At 42.3% G+C, this 22,302-nt stretch overlaps 2 protein-coding genes and 1 pseudogene across 3 annotated transcripts in view; 1 reads left to right on the top strand and 2 right to left on the bottom strand.

Moving 5' to 3' along the window:
• The window catches only part of LOC138962636 (dynein axonemal heavy chain 1-like), a 179,987-nt gene that overhangs the window by 101,834 nt on the left and 55,851 nt on the right, over window positions 1–22,302 (bottom strand). The window lies entirely within an intron of this gene.
• LOC138962643 (uncharacterized) lies at window positions 470–3,745 on the bottom strand (annotated as a pseudogene).
• LOC138960945 (twitchin-like) lies at window positions 3,180–19,541 on the top strand. The gene is made up of 12 exons (XM_070332574.1): window positions 3,180–3,210; window positions 3,943–4,248; window positions 4,974–5,270; window positions 5,625–5,927; window positions 6,171–6,476; window positions 9,194–9,496; window positions 9,880–10,179; window positions 11,136–11,441; window positions 12,847–13,149; window positions 14,118–14,423; window positions 16,044–16,106; window positions 19,047–19,541. Exons 1-12 carry the CDS (start codon window positions 3,180–3,182, stop codon window positions 19,436–19,438), a joined length of 3,216 nt encoding a protein of 1,071 aa, XP_070188675.1. The 3' UTR covers window positions 19,439–19,541.

Here is a 22,302-nt window from a genome sequence, read left to right as displayed (position 1 = left end):
TTTTTTGACTTTGAGTGCATAGCCACAATGGTCACAGACAAGATGCATCAAACAGATTTCAAAAAGACCCCAAACTGAACTTGTTATGACTATTTGTAACCCCTCTCTAAACAGCGTGTGTGGTTTGTGTGTGTGGTGTGTGTGAAAGTGGTACAGTTTGTGTCTGTTTTCATAAAAACCTGCCTATGGCTTCATTGGGAAAAAAGTGTGTTTTTCAGAAACCCCAATAGTGCTCAGGTTATAAGCATGCATTTTTTTCACAAAGATTTTTTTGTAAAATTTTTCATTTGAATACCACTTTTACCAGTGGCATGTTATGAAAACATTCAAAAGAAAATGCACACATACAAAGCTATATACAATGTCATTCACAGCTGCACTGATACCAACACATCCACACAAGTTAAGAGTTCTTCAACATGAACAGAAAATCAGCTTTCAAAATTTATTTTCATTCTTAGTATTATTTACATCAATCCGTTTTACAATACAATACAATATACTTTAATTAGTAGTAGTCCTTGGTCCGTACGGAAAATTTGTCTACAACTGATCGCAACACATACACATTACATAAGAATACACATATCAACTAGGCCACATTAAAACAGATGAGTAAAACTATAGATTTCACACACGGAGCACCTTAGCAAATCTTACACTTCACTAATACATCAGGTATTGCACAAGCTCATGACAATATAAAAGAGTGAGAGATGAACCGATAAGAACAAAATGATAAACGAATCCAGCACTAAAATCCCCCCACAAATAAAAGACCTATCTCAACAAGTAGATAAAGAGCATTAGTAAATTTAAAGAGTAGCGTCGTAAGTATTGGTACTGATAAAGATCACATCAATAACACTAAAACAATAGACACCATAATACTATACTAAAACTAGCAACCATACACACACCCCCTCCCACACCGGCACACATACACACACAAATGTTTACAAATTGCATTTGCTTACAAATGCAAATTTATAATTAGTGACTCGCACAGTAAGATTAATTTACCATGAGATTTGTCAACAACTTCAAAGCTTTGCTTTAAAATAAAGGTAGCAACACAGATGTATCGCCGACTCTTGTATCTTATCTAGGCCTACTATGGTTTTGTCTACATTCACTACACTGCCTTCGAGTTCAATTCTAACTGACACGTCACTTCCAGGTGAAACATACGACGTGACATTCTTGTCTGCATTGCCAGGAGCTGCCTCATGCTCTGCAGAGTTCACCCTAGGGATTTACCACACTTGGGCTCATGTTGGTCAAGGCGCAACAGACAAACACAATCTTGTCCAAAAATGTCACATCTTCTCCCTCACATGGAAGCAACATGTCAATTGGAATGGTATCTGTTATTATACTGTATTTTCCCCCAAGGTTTCCAATGACTCGCTCGACATGGATGCGCAAGTGCGCAAGTTTCCTTGTTTCTTCTATAGACCTTGCTTCCATCTGACACTTCCCCCGAGTAAATGCTGGTATTTTTACCTCGGCACACATCAAACCGACACTCTCTTTAATATCAAACCCCCTGTCCGCAAGAACCAAGTCACCAGGCAATAGCTTGTCCAGGAAGCCACATTCCTCTGTAATATGACGATCCGTTGTCCTCCCCCCCCCCCAACCCTTGGAAATGAAAGAAATCTGTCCGTTAGGTGTAATGCCAATGAGATGTTTGATTGTGTTGTTGTGTTTGTAGTTTGAAAAAGTAGCAGCTTTGGCATACAAATTTGATGGTCTCTCAATAAAAATTTCAAAACAGTCAATGATCACAGCCACTTTGTTCCCAAACGTCTCCACAAACTGATGTGGCATACACGCCCGCAAACACTCGCGTCCTGGCCATGGTACAAATGGTGTCATCTGCGTGTACATAACACTAAGAGTATCCTTGAACCCACTGGCTATCGTAGTTCTGTGGATGCCAAACAAGTACGCAATATGCAACACAGGCAGTTTCAGGCGCAGACGCATTTTATACCACAATCAGAAGCTGGAAAGGTGACAGCAAGCGCCCCTGAGGGAGATGAGGGGACAGATAGTTCAGCAGAACTAGAAGAGTGGCATAACTTGGTAAACCAGTATAAAAACGTACTTTCTCGTTGTCTCCTTGAAACGACTCTTCAACGATCTCCCTGCTTGCTAACTTTTTCTTGAGCTCTCTATTCTCTTCCAACAGTCTGTTGATCTCTCCTCTCATCATGTCTCGCTCCTGTTCTAACTGAGTTACCTCCTCTCTCAGCCTGGTGTTTTCCCCATCTTCCATCTCTTCATGATGACTATCATCTTCTGCATGCACGTCACCACCTTCTGCTTCTCCGTTGTCTATCATGACAGCTTCAGTGGCCTCCTGTAGCAGCTGTTTTGTTGCGGCTCTGTTCTTCTGTCGCCCATGACGCCCTGTGTCGGTGGTCTTCATCTCGCTGTGTCCAAGAAGGAGTGAAGGTGCCTAGTCGGGGTCAGTTTCCATCATCTCGTATGATGGCTTACCTGCAAAACAGAAAATAAACTACATGTAGATTAAATCTGTATCTAATTTCATTCTAATGAATAATGAAAGTATTTACAATTTAGAAAGTCTGCAAATTTCTGAAGTCCTCTCTGTACATAGTCTGAAACTGATTCCTGTACTGCACTTCAGTAAAGGCATTTATTTACTGTCACTGTGTCAGTTGTTACTCCTTGCACTGACATGACAATCTGGTCTGTCACATTGTGCACATCAGTACCTAAGTCAGTAGGTGACGAGTGGTTCAGTGTGCACATCTGAGCAACTTTACATGAGAAAACAACATTACAATATTATAGTTACAGTGTCATTGAACAAAAAAGCAAAACTGTTCGTACCTGAGTGAAAATGCTGTGAGCAGACGCGCATTGCTGAGGAACTCCTCTCAAAAGTGATGTTTGTTCGCCTGATCGCTGAAATCCACGCTCTTCTTCTACGCTTTGTGACATCTTCAACTTTTGGTCCTTCGTGCGATTTAACTTTCGGAATTCTGAAAAACCGTATTCCGTGTTCAAGCTTTTCTCCCTTAGAATTATGGGACGACACCGTGCAATGCAACATACAGCAACGCTTGCCTGGAGCCATTTTTGACTGATCGCCTGCGCGAAGCGTGTGTTTACGTTCATCGGCTTCCCAACATGGCTGCCGCGGAATGTGTGACGTCACGCGCTCGGAACATGAACGTAAATTTGGATCGTTTTATGTAAAAAAAAAAAAAAAAAATAATTACAATTTTCAGATTTTGACCAAAGTCATTAATTAATTTTTAAGCCACAAAGCTGAAATCAGGGATGAGATTCTTCCGCCAATTGGCGGAATTCCGCCCAAAAGTTCGTTCCCAGGACCATTTTTCTGAATCGTCTAAATCCGTTGAGAAAAAATGGGGGGGGGGGGGGGTAGAGTAGTTGTTGTGGTTCCATTGGATTCGATCTGTAAAGTCCTACCTACAACCCTAAAGTCGATTTTCCAGATCAAATCTCCGATAAAATAATGACAACATAACCTCCGTATCGAAGGAAGTGGACCTTCGACCCGAATATGAACTTTCCATTTGGGACTAAGTTTCCCTTTCACCGAGTGTCTTCATTCCGAAAATTTATGAACGGGCTGATTCAGCTGTCGGCTTTAGCCTGCTAAACAAAGATGGCGTCGGTGAGAACATTGACGGAAAGCGAACATGTTTATGAGAATTGATGTTTTGTTTAGTTTGCACTGGTCTCTGATATTCAGGAATTGCAAGCAATAACTGAACTTGTATGTGCATCTTAGCTGTTTTATCTTTCACAAGCATTTGACAACCTGTACATTTGCTCATAATTATTTTGTAATGGAAACAAATGTTCTACAGAGTTATGTTGATTTTATGCATACTGTTCTTGCCAAAGTGCAGTAACACTCCTTTGTGGTTTTTCCAGAGCCACCATCCAGACCACAAGGTCCCATCAAGGTCCTGAGCACCACCAAAACGTCAGCCACCATCGAGTGGCGCGCTCCAGAGGATGACGGAGGCTTGCCGCTTTCAGCTTACGTGCTGGAGAAGCGCGAGTTCCCTCGCTCCACCTGGAGCTGTGTGGACAAGATCAGTCCCGACATGACCAGTAACACCATCCAGAACTTGACCACTGGGTCAGACTACTTCTTCCGTGTGATGGCAGAGAACAAGGCTGGGCCCAGTCCACCTCTGGAGATGGACAAGCCTGTTAGGATCAAGAGTCCTTATGGTGAGTTGGGGTTAAGGAATGATTTACTTTAACTCGGTCTCAAAGCAGAAATGTCAGTATTGTTCAATGAAGAGCATTAAATCCTGGCATGAAAATGTATTGATTGGAACAAGGGAAGTTTAACTAGATTTAGAACCGGCACGGTTGGCCTAGTGGTAAGGCGTCCGCCCCGTGATCGGGAGGTCGGGGTTCGAACCCCGGCCGGGTCATACCTAAGACTTTAAAATTGGCAATCTAGTGGCTGCTCCGCCTGGCGTCTGGCATTATGGGGTTAGTGCTAGGACTGGTTGGTCCGGTGTCAGAATAATGTGACCGGGTGAGACATGAAGCCTGTGCTGCGACTTCTGTCTTGTGTGAGGCGCACGTTAAATGTCAAAGCAGCACCGCCCTGATGTGGCCCTTCGTGGTCGGCTGGGCGTTAAGCAAACAAACAAACAAACAAACTAGATTTAGGCAGCTTAAACAATAATCTTGATATACTATTTTTCTTTTCAAGTTGAACAGAGAAAGTGCAGCAGAGAAATACAAATCCTTGAAGTTTTGTTGCCAGAGTCATGCATGCTTTAATTTCCACATATTGTAATGATCGTCTAGCCTCATCATTAAAATGCGATCATTCGTGAAACTGAACTTTTCACTATCCCATTGTCATTCAATGCTCCCCAGGTCTTTAACCAACAGTACTTCAGCATTCAAACTCTTATCACACAATTTTCTCTTGACAGATGTGCCATCAGCACCAACAGGCCTGCGCGTGTCCAACGTCACAGATAAATCAGCAGATGTGTCTTGGACCGCTCCGGACAGCGACGGTGGCACGCCCATCACCAACTACATCGTTCAGACCCGCATCATCCCTCGTTCCACCTTCACCACCGTCCAGGAGACGACAGAAACCAAGGTGACCTTGACCGGCCTTGTTGCGGACAGCCAGTACATGCTGCAGATCATCGCAGTCAACGCTGAGGGACAGAGCCTGCCTCTGCAGTCCAGAGAACCCATCTGCCCAGAGAAGATCCTCAGTAAGTGTTTGAAAAGTCTCTTTTCATAAGAAGAAAACCTTTGAAATTACTGGACTGCGAGTGTTTGCAAATATGGAACAATAGCTCAAGGGATTTTGATATGTCAGTAGAGTTTGAGAAATGTGGGTCTTAATAGAGGGAGTCTCATATAATGGAGGTGAATTTAGTGACACTCTGAAGAAAACATGTGAGCAATTCAGGTCTTGTAGTAGAGGGAGTCTCATATAATGGAGGGTCTTACTAGAAAGGTTCTAATGTAATATTTTCTTTCAACATTGGTCTACTGTCTCTTGTCAGAACGTATGTGTCTTAAACATATTGATACAAAATTGACTAATGTTTGTTAAACTTCAGGTGTTCCTGATGCACCAGCGTCATTGCTGATCAAGAACATCACCAAGGACGGCCTGACCTTGGAGTGGACCCCACCAGAGAACGATGGCGGATCCAGGGTCCGTCGCTACATCATAGAGAAGTCTCTGAAGGGCACAGACAAATGGGAGAAGGTCACCACAGTCGAGAGCTTCAGAACTCAGTGCACTGTCGCTGATCTGGAGCGAGAGAAGGACTACTTCTTTGCTGTGTCCGCAGAGAATGATGTGGGCATTGGCGAAAAGCAGAAGACAGCCAAACCAGTGAAAATGGAAAAGCCTATCTGTGAGTTGAATTGCAATTTCAGTGACGTTGTAGATTGAGGATTAGTCAGCAAGCATTGTTGAATCAGTTTAGCGTTGTTACAGCTAGTTCTCACATCAAACTTAAAATATCATTTTGCTTTCTGATGTGCAAACATTACTTGACTCCACAGGTATATTTTTTGCATGACCCAACCTGTCAGTTGAAAAAAGATAAGGCAACCAGTGACACACTTACTAAACCACCCCACTTTTCTCTCAACAGTCCCACCATCACCGCCTACAGGCCCTCTGGTGATATCAGACGTGACCAAGACCAGCTTCAAGGTCACCTGGAAGGCACCAGAGAAGGACGGTGGATCTCCAGTCACTCACTACTCTGTGGAGAAGCGCGAGACGTGGAAGACAAGCTGGACGTTGGTGGAGCGTGTCCCTGGCGACCGTCTTACCTGCGACCTGCTCCTTCTGCAGGAAGGTCAGGACCTCCTTGTCAGGGTCAAGGCCGAGAACGTTGCTGGAGAGTCCAAGCCTCTGGAATCGGAACATGCCATCACACCAAAGAGTCCTTACAGTGAGTATGCTTTTTATTCTGATAACTTTTAATAACTCCAAGCTTTTCTTGTTTTGTGTGTGTTTATTTAAGCAAAAGAAAGACATGAAGGTTTACATAATAGGCTCAAAACCAAGACTTCGTGACATATTTTAAATGGCTGTGGTTGAAGACATACAGCAGTCCCTGCAATGTACGGCCCCCGGCGTGAGCGGACACCTGACATGTACGGACACATTTGCTCGGCACGGAGTGTTTTCCTTCTATATTTGCCCCCCCTTAAACGGACACCTGCAAAACGTGGACGCGGACACTCATTTTCGGTCCCAACAGCAGGTCATACCTCCAATGTACGGACAGACCATCGTCAAATGTTCACCACAACAAAGTCGATAACAGAGCAGTCCGGCTCTTGGTACAAAGATCACAGCCGCAATGGCGTGATGACAGTCACTGATAACTTGAGTGCACGTGTACCCATCAGGAGAGGGGGGGGGGGGGTGGGGGTAGTTTTGGTCAGGAGTGGAGTACATGCGAAGATGCCAACATGAAACTGCACTGTGCTCTTTATTCTTGTCTGTTGGACGTAAACAACAGAAACCACATGTACAGTCGATGAAGGTCCTGAGCGAAAGAGAGTGAAAAACGGCCACAGTTCTCAGCATCGTGTGTCTGTGTGTAACCTCTTTCATTGACAAGATACTCTTGTTTTCCCTCAGCCTTGACCAGTGAGTCCGTAGCCTAATATGTGAACCCTTCAGTTGTCTTGCTTTGTCAAAAGTTACGACACAGTCAACTGGTTTTGCTCTGAGTGAACAGTGCAGCTGGCCTCTCTGGCCACAGCCCCAAACAGTACATGGCTGGAGGGAGTGAGAGAGGGGGAGGGGGGGTGGGGTGGAGGGGTAGCTGGCTAAACTCTGTGGGGTGTCTGGTGTCACTACATGTCAGCAGGAAGAGCATTGGAGAGAAATAGAGAGGTGTACTCTTCCACACAATTTCCAAGCATCAGTTGTCACGGCTTGGGGTAGGCATTAGTGAGGGAGAGTGGGAGCTGTGTTATGTACTGTGTATTTCCGACTGAAGAGTGAAAAGTCACTGCCATGCCACATGATCGGCATGCAGTCAATAAAGCCAGACAAGAAGAAAATAAATTACATGACTATGACATGCAGCTCTATCTGCTGCTATTTCTTCAAACTGGTTTTCAAGCTTATTCTTTCAAAGCATCTGCACACGCTCCTCTGTGCTGTGTTTGTGTGGCTGCTTTCTATGGTGAGTGTGTTCACTGCCTTGAAAGTTGAATATTTATTTTATCTCTTCTTTTCAACACTTTTCATACAAATCATTTTTACAGAACGTTTAAAGAAGTATTAGGAGTTTATTGTTATTGTTTAGTAGCCACAAGAAGTGATTAGCATAGATCAAGGACTACTTCGCTTACGCTTACTGGGCAGCACAAGATACTCTCTTAGAAGTTCATAGTTGCAGTGGGGGAACGACTCGATGGCAAAACAATAATCATTAACAGAGTACTGCTTCTCAATCAAAAGCTGCAGCTGATGTGTAAGAAATGACAGTTTCTGGGCATTCTTATTGTCTCTACAGCAGTCAGACTCAGATGAATGAGAACGCAAAATATCTACAACTTTTCTGGTCACAGAATCACAGTGGGGTTCAAAATTGACAGCTATATGAACTGCTTCAAGAAACTGACTGTTTGAATTCATGCCATTATTAGGATGCAGAATTTTCCCTAAGGGCACTCTTATTCCACTGAGAACATCAAATTCGGTTGGGGGATCAACAGGCCGTGCTTTTGTTCCAATCCCTTTTGCAGCATAACCTTCTTTCCAATGGCGTTCACAGATGCGATATGTTTCTGGATTGATCACAAAGTGTTCGCGTGGAGGGATAGCTGCAATCCAGCTCTGCCTTTCTAATGAGTCTGCTGGAAGTTTGAACAAACGACACTTGTTCGCCTTGTTGTAGTTTCCTTTACAGTTCACCACACCACACTTGTTCACCATTTTGAAACATTACTAAAAAAAACCCTGCCATTCACAGATCCAAAGAATCAAAAACAGCAAATCACTTTGTAAAACTTTGAAAACAATCGATGACTGTTGTCAGGCGATTTAGAACAATACATCACATCCAAGCACTGGAAACTGACACAAAAATTCACACTGTAGATATTTAAAGACGTAATCCAAGACTTCCTTCACTGAATATGAAGTAACTACAGTATCCGAGGCAATAGAAACTGCGATTCACTTTTGTAAACACATCAATTGAACACGTTGGTTGCCATTTTGAATGAAAACAGGAAGGAACAGTGTACGTATCCGGTTTTGTGCGTGCGTTAAAGAAAATAGTGCAGGCTTTCAGCATGTTCTTATTCGTCTAAATTAGTTTATATGTGATAATTCATCATTTAATTGTCTTTAATATGGTATAAACATTATATCGAATGCATGCTGAGTGTCGGATCTTTTGAAAACAGATCGTCTCTATCAACACACAGAGAGAAGTAGCCCAACATTAAATTATTGCGCGCTGCGTGTGAGCCCAGACTCCAAAGCAGCAGTGAAAGCAGCCCAGGGGATCAAAAATAGCACAGCTCGCAGCAGGCGCAAATTCAGTATAGCCTTCGAGATTGTTGGCTGGGTTTTGGCTGTGCGTGTACTGGTAGAAGGAGTACTTGCTATAAACTAATGAATCTCTCCTTTTCTCTGCAGAGAAACCATCAGCCCCAGAATCACTGACGGCAACAGACGTCACAGAAACAGCAGTGTCGCTGAAATGGAAGCCACCTACCAGCGACGGAGGACTGCCGATCAAGTCCTACATCGTCGAGCGTCGCGACAAGCGCTGGGGTTCATGGGTTAAGGCCGGAACCACCAAGGGCACAGTGACGACTTTAGATGTGGATGGCTTGGTGACTGGACAGGAGTACTACTTCCGTGTCTCTGCCGAGAATGAGGAGGGAGTTGGGCCAGAAACTGAGATGAAGGAGCTGGTCAAACCAACAAGGGAAGCTGGTGAGAATGTCATTTGATTTGGTTTTGAACTGTAGAATTTTTGCAATGGTTGTCCTGATTGATGGAGTCCACTGTAGGGAGCAAAGACAATACAATAAGCATGGTATTTCAAGAATTGATACACAAGTTTACGATTAGAACACAACAATATTTACTCTGTTTCAATTGGGCTGCACAAGTTTACAATCACAACACCACAGCAATAATGTCATTTACAGCAAAAAAAGACAAGTCAGCAGTTGTCTTTTTTCAGTAGAGCTGTTCCAATATTTAATCATTTTGATACAAATGTTAGTGGAATCAACATCTTTGTTGAATGATATGGTTATTATGCCAGTATGATGTACTCATTTTATTGACCATCTATCAAAAATATCTTCCAGTTGTTCCTGAACCTCCTACGGGACCCGTCTACTTCAGTCACTTGGATGCAACAAGTGTTGTCCTTGACTGGCGTGCGCCTCGAGATGATGGCGGTGCCCCTGTGCTTAACTACCGCATTGAGGTGTCGCAGAACCAGGAAACCTGGACAGAGGTGACCATTGTTGATGGTGACTTGACCAAGACCAAGGCAAAGAACCTGGCCACAGACAAGAAGCACTACTTCAGAATCTTCGCCATCAACAAAGTGGGAACCAGCAAACCGCTTGAATCGGATGCTGTTACACCAAAGAGGCCTGTTGGTAAGTCACTGTGTCCTTTTTTTTATGTCAATCTCAAGTTGAAAAAGTCTATTTAGTTTAAAAGCAAAATGTTTGTCAGCTTGCGAAACTCTGTACCGTATTTGACGGATTACAAGACGCACCGTTTTATAAGCCGCACCCCCGACTTTAAAAAAAAAAATTGGGACGAGCCACGTATAGGCCGCGTCACTATATTAGCCGCCGTCGAAAAAAATATAATCAGATCGTGTCAATCAATCAAAACAACCAGGCAACGAAAGTACGGTATTTGGCAAAATCGGCTCCGAGAATAAACAAGTGAAACAAAGAAGAAAAGTGAAAAAGTTTGAAGAAAAATATCACACACACAATTTGTAACCAACACACACATGTAGTCCCGCCCGGAATAAGCTTTTTTGGGATGATTTACGACTTTTGCGCACATTTCGAGCAGACGAAAACACAACATGGCGGCTCTCGCTCCTCCAACTATCGCGAGACACAAAAAAACGAAATCTCGCGCGCGCGAGATCCTGATACATCCGATGTTTCTCTGTACGCTATCTTGTCACGACGACTTGTTGACAAACGAAGATTCGCTAAAGAAAGAGAAAAGCGCCGAGTCTTGAGTAGAGAGCTAATAAAGTACCGGTAATCGCTAATTGAGCGAAATGAAAATCCGCGGCGACTTCCATTAGGTGAATGCTATTCAAGTTTAGGTAACGTTTTAGCCGCATCTTTTTATAAGCCGCAATGCGATTATTTTTGAAAAAAAGTCGCGGCTTGTAGTCCGTCAAATACGGTACTTTGTGTTGTACTTTGTATTTGTATGTATTTTTCTCTTTTCTGTGTTTGTGTTTCTGTGGTAAGTCTTTTTATGCCATAAATGATGTCTCATATAATGCTTCCCTTTAGAGCTTCAAAGTTATCTTTTGTTTGTAATTCATCTTAATGAAATTTATATGTTGTTTTCCTAGGACCACCGGGAAAACCAGTGGGACCTTTGGAAGCAAAGGCCATCACCCGCGACTCTGTCCAGCTGGACTGGAAGCCACCTCAAGATGACGGAGGCTCACCCATCACTGGCTACATCATTGAGAAGCGTGAGGCCATGCGCATGACATGGAGTCGCGCTGACAAGACCACAGACGACCAGACGACGAGGACACTGAAGGGACTTGTCACTGGAGATGAGTTCTATTTCCGTGTGGCAGCCGTCAACAAACAGGGAACCAGTGAGTTCCTGGAGATGCCATCCCCTGTCACTATCAAGAGTCCATTTGGTAAGGTTGCGGTTGGTGTACGGTTATTGTACTTAATGCTTTTGAGTTGCTTATTTGTTTCAAGAGAAAGTTAAGAGACTACATTTGTTTAGTTAGCTGAACACTTTCATCCTGAAGCTTATTAAAAGCCACAAGTGTCCACCAGTCAGTTTGTACAACTGTCTAAAAAATTGCATTTAGTATTACTAAAAGTAAATATATCTTTTTTGACTCACATGCGAAGCAAAAGTGAGTCTATGTACTCACCCGAGTCGTCCGGACGTCCGGAAAACTTTAACGTTGGATATTTCTTGGACACTATTCAGTCTATCAGTACCAAATTTGGCAAGATGGTGTATGATGACAAGGCCCCAAAAAACATACATAGCATCTTGACCTTGCTTCAAGGTCAAGGTCGCAGGGGCCATAAATGTTGCCTAAAAAACAGCTATTTTTCACATTTTTGACTCACATGCGAAGCAAAAGTGAGTCTATGTACTCACCCGAGTCGTCCGGACGTCCGTCCGTCCGTCCGGAAAACTTTAACGTTGGATATTTCTTGGACACTATTCAGTCTATCAGTAACAAATTTGGCAAGATGGTGTATGATGACAAGGCCCCCAAAAACATACATAGCATCTTGACCTTGCGTCAAGGTCGCAGGGCCATAAATGTTGTCTAAAAAACAGCTATTTTTCCCATTTTCTCTGAAGTTTTTGAGATTGAATACCTCACCTGTATATGATATATAGGGCAAAGTAAGCCCCATCTTTTGATACCAGTTTGGTTTACCTTGCTTCAAGGTCAAGGTCACAGGAGCTCTTCAAAGTTGGATTGTATTCATATTTTGAAGTGACCTTGACCCTGAACTATGGAAGATAACTGTTTCAAACTTAAAAATTATGTAGGGCACATGTTATGCTTTCATCATGAGACACATTTGGTCACATATGATCAAGGTCAAGGTCACTTTGACCCTTATGAAATGTGACCAAAATAAGGTAGTGAACCACTAAAAGTGACCATATCTCATGGTAGAAAGAGCCAAGAAGCACCATTGTACTTCCTATGTCTTGAATTAACAGCTTTGTGTTGCATGACCTTGGGTCAAGGTCACATGTATTTTGGTAGGAAAAATGTGTAAAGCAGTTCTTAGTGTATGATGTCAAGGTCAAGCATGTGAGTCGTATGGGCTTTGCCCTTCTTGTTTTATTATTATTTAGAAAAACACAACTAAGGTACATGAAGACTGTTAACAAATTGTTGAACCATTTATTTCAGCTTCCATGCTTTTAATGATGAAGTATCTGAGAGAGAGAAATAAAAGTGGGTAAGTGTGTGTGTAGCATGTAAAAGCTATATCCCTCTCTTGATCAGGTGTTTCTGGATGCCATTTCACACCCAATTCATTTTGCTGTTTCCCCAGAACCCCCATCACCCCCTCAAGACCTTGAAGTGTCCGAGATTCGTCGTGACTCCGTGGTCGTCACCTGGAAACACAGCAAGAATGATGGTGGCTCAGCCATCACCAACTACATCGTCGAGAAACGAGAGACCTGGAAGACGTCCTGGGCTCATGTGGACCGTGTGCGCGGAGAGATGACCACTGCAGAGGTTATCTACTTGCAGGAGGGAACATCTTACAACATCCGCATCATGGCCGAAAATGTGGCCGGCTTGTCCGAACCCACAGAGCTGGATGAACCAGTTGTGCCAAAGAGTCCATACAGTAAGTTTCGTTTGTTTGTCTACTTGTTTGTTGCTTTGTATGTGTATGTTTATATTTGGCTTTATTCATATTTGTCTTTTTGTGTGAAGAATAAGTAAGGGTCAATGAATCAATTTGTAATATTGGAGGACCGCGAGCAGCTGACTGTTGCACATCAATGCACTCATCCCATGGTTTGTTTGTTTGTTTGTTTGCTTAACGCCCAGCCGACCACGAAGGGCCATATCAGGGCGGTGCTGCTTTGACATATATTTGGCTTCATGTCTCACCCAGTCACATTATTCTGACACCGGACCAACCAGTCCTAGCATTAACCCCATAATGCCAGACGCCAGGCGGAGCAGCCACTAGATTGCAAATTTTAAAGTCTTAAGTATGACCCGGCCGGGGTTCGAACCCACGACCTCCCGATCACGGGGCGGACGCCTTACCACTAGGCCAACCGTGCCGGTCCCCATGGTTCCTTGATTCTTTTGGCCAAGTATTAACATTCAGCCACATTGCTTTTGAATTGTTGCATATCCAGATGATTGGTTACATAGTTATAGCAGCTTCTTGTTTTATGTTTGTCAAATGTCTGTAGCTGACTCTAATGTCAAAAACACCAGAGGGGAACCCCCCCTTTTAGACCTCAACAAGTCTGAGAAAAGCAGGTCTTAAAAAGGAGAAAGTACAAAATAAATGAGGGTAAACTTTCAGAGGTTGGGAACACAATCCCTCATCGTCAAATGTTGAAGAAGAAGAAGAAGAAGGGAACAGAAAATGTGAGGAAACAGGGTCCCAAAAGGGTGGACGTTTTAAGTCTTAAAAGGGAGTTCCACTGAAAAGGCAGTAGCCCAAAGTCAACTGCGCAAAGACTTTTTTTTTTACCCAAAACTCAGTGCTAAAGCTTTGTGCAGCCAGCTTCGCATAGTCGTCTTCGCACAGTTAAGGACAGGCTTAACACCAAGCTCTATTCCTGTGTGCAGAGGTGCCAACAGCCCCAGTGGGACCCCTGGAAGTGACCGAAGTGAACAGTCAGTCTGTCACCATCCAATGGAAGGCTCCAGAGAAGGACGGAGGCCTGCCCATCAAGCGCTACGTGATCGAGCGTCGCGAGGCCAAGCGCCAGACGTGGGTGAAGGCCGACTCTGTGCGTCCGGGAACGACCTCCTGCACAATTGACAAGCTGATGGAAGGAGGCCACTACGTCTTCAGAATCTTTGCTGAAAACGACGAGGGTCTCAGCCCACCGCTGGAGTCTGACGCTCCTGTCACATGCAGGAGAGCTCCAGGTGAGGGGTTGTAGGACTTATATATGTTGAAATTTCTTGTCCCTGTTAGGAGTTCCTTGGTAGATGTTGATTTTTGGATGTAAATTGTGACACTGACGTAGAGTAGAAGCTGTTGTCGGTTTGAATTTTCGTTGAACTTTCATGGTGTCATCACTTTCCACGCTGTCATCACTTTCCACATGTGCCCTAGCTTTTTATTGGTTTAAACAATGTTTTATTAAATCAAACATGATACATAAATACAACGATAAACAATAGGGACACGAACTCAAGCAAACGCTTATATTACGCGCCCTACGAAGTAGGAAAATAACGCAAATATGATGTCGGACATGCAATACTTATCAATGGTTGAACTATCTACAAGAAGAGCATAGTTAAAGTAAATCAGAAAGAATAAGAAAAAGCTAGCAGGAGGAAGAGGGGAGAGGAGGGAGGAGAAAACGGTAGGTACATATAAAAGATGAAGTTGGCAGCGCATACAAATAAGAATATACATAGTACATTACAAACCATAGTCCTGTGGCAAGTAAGCAGTAGCTCGCTAAATATACATTTGAAAAATGCATATAAAATAAGGTTTGTTGGCTTGAATATGGGTACTGAGTCAAATCAACAGAAACGACCAGATTCATGGATAAACGATTGGACACTTTCAAAAACAAGCTTGTTAGTGCAAAGAGAAAGGTTTTCGCTACCATTTAACAATATTTCAACATGTCTGTAATTAACAGGAAGTGCGTTTATTGTAGACAGGCGAGCATCTACGTACAAAGGACAATGTGTCAAATAATGGTCAGCTGTTTCGTTCGGGTAGCCGCAAGCGCACTGTGGGTTTCCCTGTAGGTGGCGTTTACACAGGTCAGAATTCAAATTGCTTTTTATTCTTTCAATTCCAAATTTCACACTCTGTCTTGGACAAAGTAATGGCACCTAGTTTCACTTTCACGCCACTCTTCTTCTTCTTCTTAGCAGGGCAGAATTCTTGTGGTCACTCCCATGCGGACAATGTGAATAGAGGTTTGCGTATGTTATTGTTCATTATCCCACCTTAAAGGTAACCACACTTTGTTGTTGAGGAAACCAGGTGATGTCAATCTGATTCTTTTTCAGTGCAACAGTTGGTAATAACCTAAAACTGTGTCAAATGTTCTGAAACTGGGCTCTAAAATTCTAATTTGAATTGTACTTCTGGGTGTTTTTCTTTTATGGGAGGAAAACACATACTTTTGTGTGAAGAAGCAAACGCAGACAAGCTATTACTGTACAAATATGACTTTTCATTGATTTTTTTGATTTTTTTTAATAATAATGTAGTGTTTGCTTTACTGTACTATCTCTCTCTCCCTCTCTCTCTCTGTCTCTCTGTCTGTCTGTCTGGCTCTCTCTCTCTCTCTCTCTCTCTCTCTCTCTCTCTCTCTCTCTCTCTCTCTCTCTCTCGCTCCCTCTCTCTCTGTCTCTGTCTGTCTGTCTGTCTCTGTCTCTCTCTCTGTATCTGCAAGAATGAGGCTGGAATTGTCCAGGGTTAGGGGATAAAATTAGGGTTTATTTTGTACATCTCATCGTGCTATGATTGTGCTATTTGCTTGAGTCCAAAAATGCTTTTCATGTCTGTTTCAGATGATGCTTCGTCTGAGTCTGATTACTTACCCAGCTGTTCAGAATCAGACAGTGAGGATGAAAGTGAGTAAAAGAACAAATGTTTAAATATACTGAGAAACGCAAGACATTAGCATGGTAAAACTTAAGTTCAATTGTCGTTCATTTTCCAAAACAAATCACTTTTTTTTAGTGCAACCATTACCTTGTGTTAGCCAGGTTAAACACTGCATGAAGAGCTGGTCTGAAGCAATAACCTTGACCTTCTACAAGAGCAGTACTACCTGTGCGTGGGGTGCCTAAATTCAATTGTAATCTTGTCTGTCTGCAAACTGTCTGTTTGGAATTTAAAGTAAAGACTTTGCCTAGTAAGTCATCCTATCTTGTACTTTCCATAAAGAAGTACCAATTTTACCTTTTTTACATTTAGTCAAGTTTTGACTAAATGTTTTAACATAGAGGGGGAATCGAAACGAGGGTCGTGGTGTGTGTGTGTGTGTCTGTCTGTGCGTGTGTGTGTGTAGAGCGATTCAGACTAAACTACTGGACCGATCTTTATGAAATTTGACATGAGAGTTCCTGGGAATGATATCCCCGGTTTTTTTTGTTTTTTTTCGATAAATACCTTTGATGACGTCATATCCGGCTTTTTGTAAAAGTTGAGGCGGCACTGTCACACCCTCATTTTTCAATTAAATTGATTGAAATTTTGGCAAAGTCATCTTCGATGAAGGCCGTGGGTTCGGTATTGCATTTCAGCTGGGTGGCATAAAAACTAATGAGTGAGTTTGGTCATTAAAAATCGGAAACTTGTAATTAGAATTATTTTTTTATTAAACGATCCAAAAACAATTTCATCTTATTCTTCGTCATTTTCTGATTCCAAAAACATATACATATGTTATATTTGGATTAAAAACAAGCTCTGAAAATATAAAAATTATGATCAAAATTAAATTTCCGAAATCGTTTTAAAAACTATTTCATCTTATTCCTTGTCGGTTCCTGATTCCAAAAACATATAGATATGATATGTTTGGATTAAAAACACGCTCAGAAAGTTAAAACGAAAAGAGGTACAGTAAAGCGTGCTATGAAGCACAGCGCAATCGCTACCGCGCCAAACAGGCTCGTCACTAATTCACTGCCTTTTGCACTAGCGGCGGACTACGTTCAATTTCATTCTGATGTCTGATTCTACTATGATTGCTAGCTTTCATGTTTTAAGGGGAGAGGTGACACGAAAAATTTCTACTGGATGTTTGTACTTTTTCTTGCAATATTTGTATGTATTATCAAGCAAAAACACATACAGACTTTTGTGCAATTTTTTTGCCTGTGGATCTTTTAATGGGTAAAAATGCTTGGGGGAAAAAAATTAGTAGTCTACCACAAGTAGATGGGATGTGAAGATCATCGCCGTGTGGTTACCGTCCTTGAAAATCACATTCTGAGAAAATTGCATTTGAAAGTTTGTGAAGTGTTTTGCTGCACACAGTGAAGACAGATTGACAAACCAAGAGTATGTGTGCATGCGGATACTTTTCACTGACATTTTCTTATACTCCAAGTGCTTTTCACAATCCCCTATTAGTCCAAAGTTGCACATATGGACATCAGACTGTTGCTATAACGCTCAATGAAACATCAAGTACAATGATTATGATCAGCTGGAAATAAGGCGTTTGGAATTTTACTTGCTACTCGATCTTGATGTTCTCAGTTTTATCGCAGGAGCAGACATAAGGTTTCTGCTAATTCTTGTTTCCATTGCACAAAAAGTGGCCGATTTTTGATCGGAAATTGCTTCGAAGTAAGCATTATTTTTTCCAAAACTCATGGAACTTTGCCTTTAGGCAGGACGTCAGTCGGGCTTCTGCCAAAATAAACTCTAGACATAATGTTTCCCTGACAATTTCAAGGGATTCAATGATCTAGAGGGAGAAAAGAATATCAATTTCTTATTGGTGATATGGAGTCGGGATGAAATCCAAAAGATTTTAGCCCAACATTTGATTCACCGGAAAATGCACCTTTTTTGCGTTCCTTGAATGAGAAAAGTTGGATTTTGCAATGAAGCAAATATCTAAGTCAAAATATCATTGTTTCACCAAGAATGAGATACATGAGTGGGAGATGGGTCCGAAGTTCGATTAGCAGTACTTTAGGATGTAACTGGGACAGTCAAGGTGGAGTTTATGTGAGATAAACAAGGCCTGACGTCCTACCTCAGTACCTGTTATTCAGGCGTCGTGGACTCGACATTCACACCGACCGCTAGCTTATTTTTCTTCGTTGCTCGATCTGCCGCAAGTTGTAACTTCCCCTGCCTCTTGCATGATAGACACCCGCCGAATTTATCTTTTAGAGGCCGAGTTGGGAGAAATATCGCTGTTTGAGACGTCGAACCGATTCGAAATAAGGTTCGCGTGTTTATGCGGATGTGGTGCGCGCGAATGCGCAGAACTACTTCCCGGCTGAAAGTTATTGGAAATGACCAATCAGCGAATAGATTTTCAAAGGTAAAGGTCAATTTCCAAATATGGAACATTTTGCAAGTGAAAGTAGCCTTCGCCAGCTCTTGTGTTGCGGTCGTTGAGGGACACAAACGGGCTTTATTTCCATGACTGTGACATCGTCAACAAACAGAAATTCCCGCTGAGTACGCTGCATGCAATAACTTTGACAAACTCATCGACATGTTGCTGCTGCTCTGCCATGAAAAAATCGATTTTTGTTATAAGTCTGCATATTTTTAGCATTCACTCACTTTGCAAATCATCACTTTATTGAAAAAAGAGGATGAAATTGACAAAATAAACATCATGCAGTTATTCTAGGGTGTTCAAACTGCCTAAAAATGATAAAAACCCAAATCACATCATGGGACCATTTTGGATCAAAATTCCGTGCCACCTCTGCCCTTAATCCATGTAGTGTAGTCAATTGAAGGGGTTCCATGGTGACATTGTTATCAGGATGAAAAGAAAAGCTATCTGAAAAATATGATTTATTTCTTTTCAGGTGACGATGATTACGAGGATCAAGTTGGGCCTGGCGTGGAGGGTGAACGGGGCTCCAAGCTGGTGTCTGACAGGGACCCTGATGACGACCAAGTTGTGCAGCCTGAGACTGATGAGTCTGACTCCGACTGTGATAGCGTAATGTATCCTGCCCTAGTTACACCTTGCAAACAAGACAAATCTAGAGCTGATCCTTTACATGTTGCAGAAAAAGCTCCCCAGGAAAACAAATGGGGTAAAAAAACATTCATGCAAATTTTGTTCAAAAATGGTAGTAAAAATGTCGACACATTTGACAAAGGTCCATGCTCACGAAGCGGAAGTGGCGGCAGTTTTGAGACTTCCCAAAGGATCCAAAGAGAGAAGGAACGGGTTTGTAAGATTGCTCAATGAGGGAGACTATAAACACAACTATGATGTGTTGGAAGGCCAGTCCGGAACAGTCATTCCAAAGTACAGAAAAGCAGGTCGCCAGGCAGGTCAACTTTTAGCCTGCAGGTTTTGCCAAGGGCTGTATGTCAAGTCCCTGTTGAGTAAGCATTTGCACAACTGTCCACAAAATCCAGATCCAAGTAAGCACTTGAAGTGGGGCGAGTGTTCCAAGGTAGGATCATACATGCTTCCCATTGGAAAAGAAAAGAACAGTGCCTTCTTTCAAGCTGTTGTTGGAAGAATGAGAGATGACGCCGTCATGAGAGTCATAGCAAATGACAGTCTGATCATCAAGTTTGGTTCCAGGTTGTTCTACAAAAAAGATGTGGAAGAACATACCAGGGGCAACATCAGCAGCCGGCTGAGAGAACTAGGGCGTTTGGTCTTGGAGTTAAAGGCAAAATCTGAAATGAAGGTTGCAAGCCTTAAACAAGCACTTGATCCTATCCATTTTGATTTGGTCATTGAAACAGTCCGAGCCATGGCTCACTTTGAAGAACCAAGCCATGCTTACAAGAAAGGGAACCTGGCTCTCAAACTTGGCTACTCTCTGAAGACCTGCTGTAAAATTCTTGTGTCGGAAGCCATCAAATCCAGTGACAAGCTTTTGCTGGAAAAAGTCCAAAACTTTTCTTCTCTCCTGGCGAGTGATTGGCATGATTCTGTCTCAGCAGGTGCTGCTCAGTCGGTCACAATGGCTAAAATGAACAAACAGCTCCTCCTTCCCTCTTTGAAAGACGTCGAGAAAGTGAATGGTGTGATCAACGAGGACATGCAATCAACTGAATACAGTGTCCTGGCCAAAGCCACACTAGCCTCTCTGACCATCTTCAACAGAAAAAGAGGAGGGGAGTTGCAGAGAATGAAAGTTCAGGACTTCCAAGTGTTGCAGTCGTCGTCAATTGAGGAGGAAATGCTGAAAACTCTGACAACAACTGAGCAAAAGCTTGTCAAGATCCTACAAAGAGTGGAAATCAAAGGAAAGTTCACACGACCTGTGCCCATCCTCTTGACACCAAGCATGGTTCATGCTGTTGAGCGTTTGTTGAAGATGAGAGCTGAGAAAGACATCACAAGTCCATACTTATTTGCCTCAAGTGGTGAGAAGCCCTATAGGGGCTCTGACGTCCTTAGGACCTATGCACAGAAGGCGCAGGTGGATTCTGAATCACTGTTCACAGCCACCAACCTCAGGAAACAACTAGCAACACTTAGCCAAGCGATGGAGTTGTCAAAGTTAGAGGAAGACCAACTGGCAGGCTTTCTCGGACATGACATTCGCATCCACAGGAGTGTCTACAGAAAGCCAATTCAGATTGTTCAGAAGGCAAAGGTAGCCAGTGTCCTCTTCAAACTCAACAGAGGTGTTGATATACCCGAAGAAATTGACGAAAAGAGTCTTGAAGAAGAAATCCTACCTGCAGATGAAGAGAATGAAGATGAGGAACCTGCTGCCGCTGCCAGCGCTGAAGTGTCTAAAGAAGAAAGACCACCATCTTGCTCTCTTTCAAATGAAAATACAGCTGGAGCTTGTGCATCCGTTGGTGATGTTTCCCTTACCATCGCCCCAGCTACCAGTACATCAGCTAAAGGGGGTAAAACACTGACTCAGAAGAGAAGGCCTGATGGAACAAAAACTCAGAAGAAAATGCCTTGGAAAAAAGAGGAAATTGCTGCAGTTGAGAAACATTTGGCTGCATGTTTTTCAATGAATAAAGTCCCGCAAAAACTTGAAGCAGAAAGATGCAAACAGGCAGAAAGTAGTGTTCTAAAGCACAGATCCTGGAAGGACATTAAATACTGTGTCTACAATCGTCTCAAGCAAATAAGGTCAAAGTAGGTACCCATAATGGTCAGAAGTTGCAAATGAGAGACTGATCTCTTGGGAGCGCTAACTGGTGAAGGGTCAGCTCTAGGGAAAACTTTTCAGTTGAGATTAAAGGCCTTACTCTGTATTTGTAGAGGCAGCTTACATCATCTTGGTTTGCAGCTGGTATTTCTGCCACATGGCATAAAGGAAAGTATGGATTGGTAGGTTTGTCAAAATTGTTGGCTGTAAACACAATCCCATGTTGAGAAAAAACAAACACCAAAAAACAACACTTCACATCTGCAGGTTTTATTAAATCTTACATTCTTATGTTATAATAATTATGAAAGTCACGGCATTGTACATCAAAAAAGAAAGTTGATTTGGCTTGCAAATCTCATCATGCCATATTTAATCTAGCATTTTCCTGGAATATTGTTTTCTTTGATTTGATTTTGACAGACTGTGACACACCTCTAATGAGGAGTCTTAATTTGAAAAAAAAATTCAATCTTTATCTATTAGGGCAAATTCTGTTGAAAAGCTCTTTTTATGCTATTTCTTTGATTGGTTTTTGACAGTGTGGCTAAAGTGTTAAGCTGTCGGCAAAAATCTTATTTTAAGTGGGTTATTTTTATTTTTGTATTTGATTTGCTACAATGAGGCAGTATTCCAGGGAACACCCTGATAGAATGGGTTTCTGAAAAATAATGAGGTTACAATTTATGCCTCCAGTTCTTATGTTGAACAAGGCGTGTGTGTATGTTTTAATTTTTAATTTCTCAGAAAGTAAAAGTAATTACTATTACAAAAGGGCAGGTTTGTACATAGAAAGTAAAAAGACTTCTCTTCACTCTTTGGGAATGTAAAAAAAAAAAACTAAAAAAAAACTGAGAGAGTATGATTGTAATGTTCACTAAAATGCATGACTTAAATTTTAGTTGCTTTGCCTTGAGAATCTCAGCATGTTATTTGTAAGCTAGAATTTTGCTGAAATATTAGTTTCTTTGATTTT

The sequence above is a fragment of the Littorina saxatilis genome, linkage group LG3 (genome assembly GCF_037325665.1).
Source record: "Littorina saxatilis isolate snail1 linkage group LG3, US_GU_Lsax_2.0, whole genome shotgun sequence".
Taxonomy (NCBI): Eukaryota; Metazoa; Mollusca; class Gastropoda; order Littorinimorpha; family Littorinidae; genus Littorina; species Littorina saxatilis.
Note: the sequence above shows the minus strand (reverse complement) of the source record. Positions and strands in the feature narration are given on the sequence as shown.

What these genes read in the sequence shown, in the direction of transcription:
- LOC138960945 (XM_070332574.1), top strand. Translation starts at nt 3,180, where the DNA reads ATGTGTGACGTCACGCGCTCGGAACATGAAC. An exon ending in CACATGCAGGAGAGCTCCAG is followed by an intron (nt 14,424 to 16,043) that starts GTGAGGGGTTGT and finishes TGTCTGTTTCAG; the next exon opens with ATGATGCTTCGTCTGAGTCT. An exon ending in ATCAGACAGTGAGGATGAAA is followed by an intron (nt 16,107 to 19,046) that starts GTGAGTAAAAGA and finishes ATTTCTTTTCAG; the next exon opens with GTGACGATGATTACGAGGAT.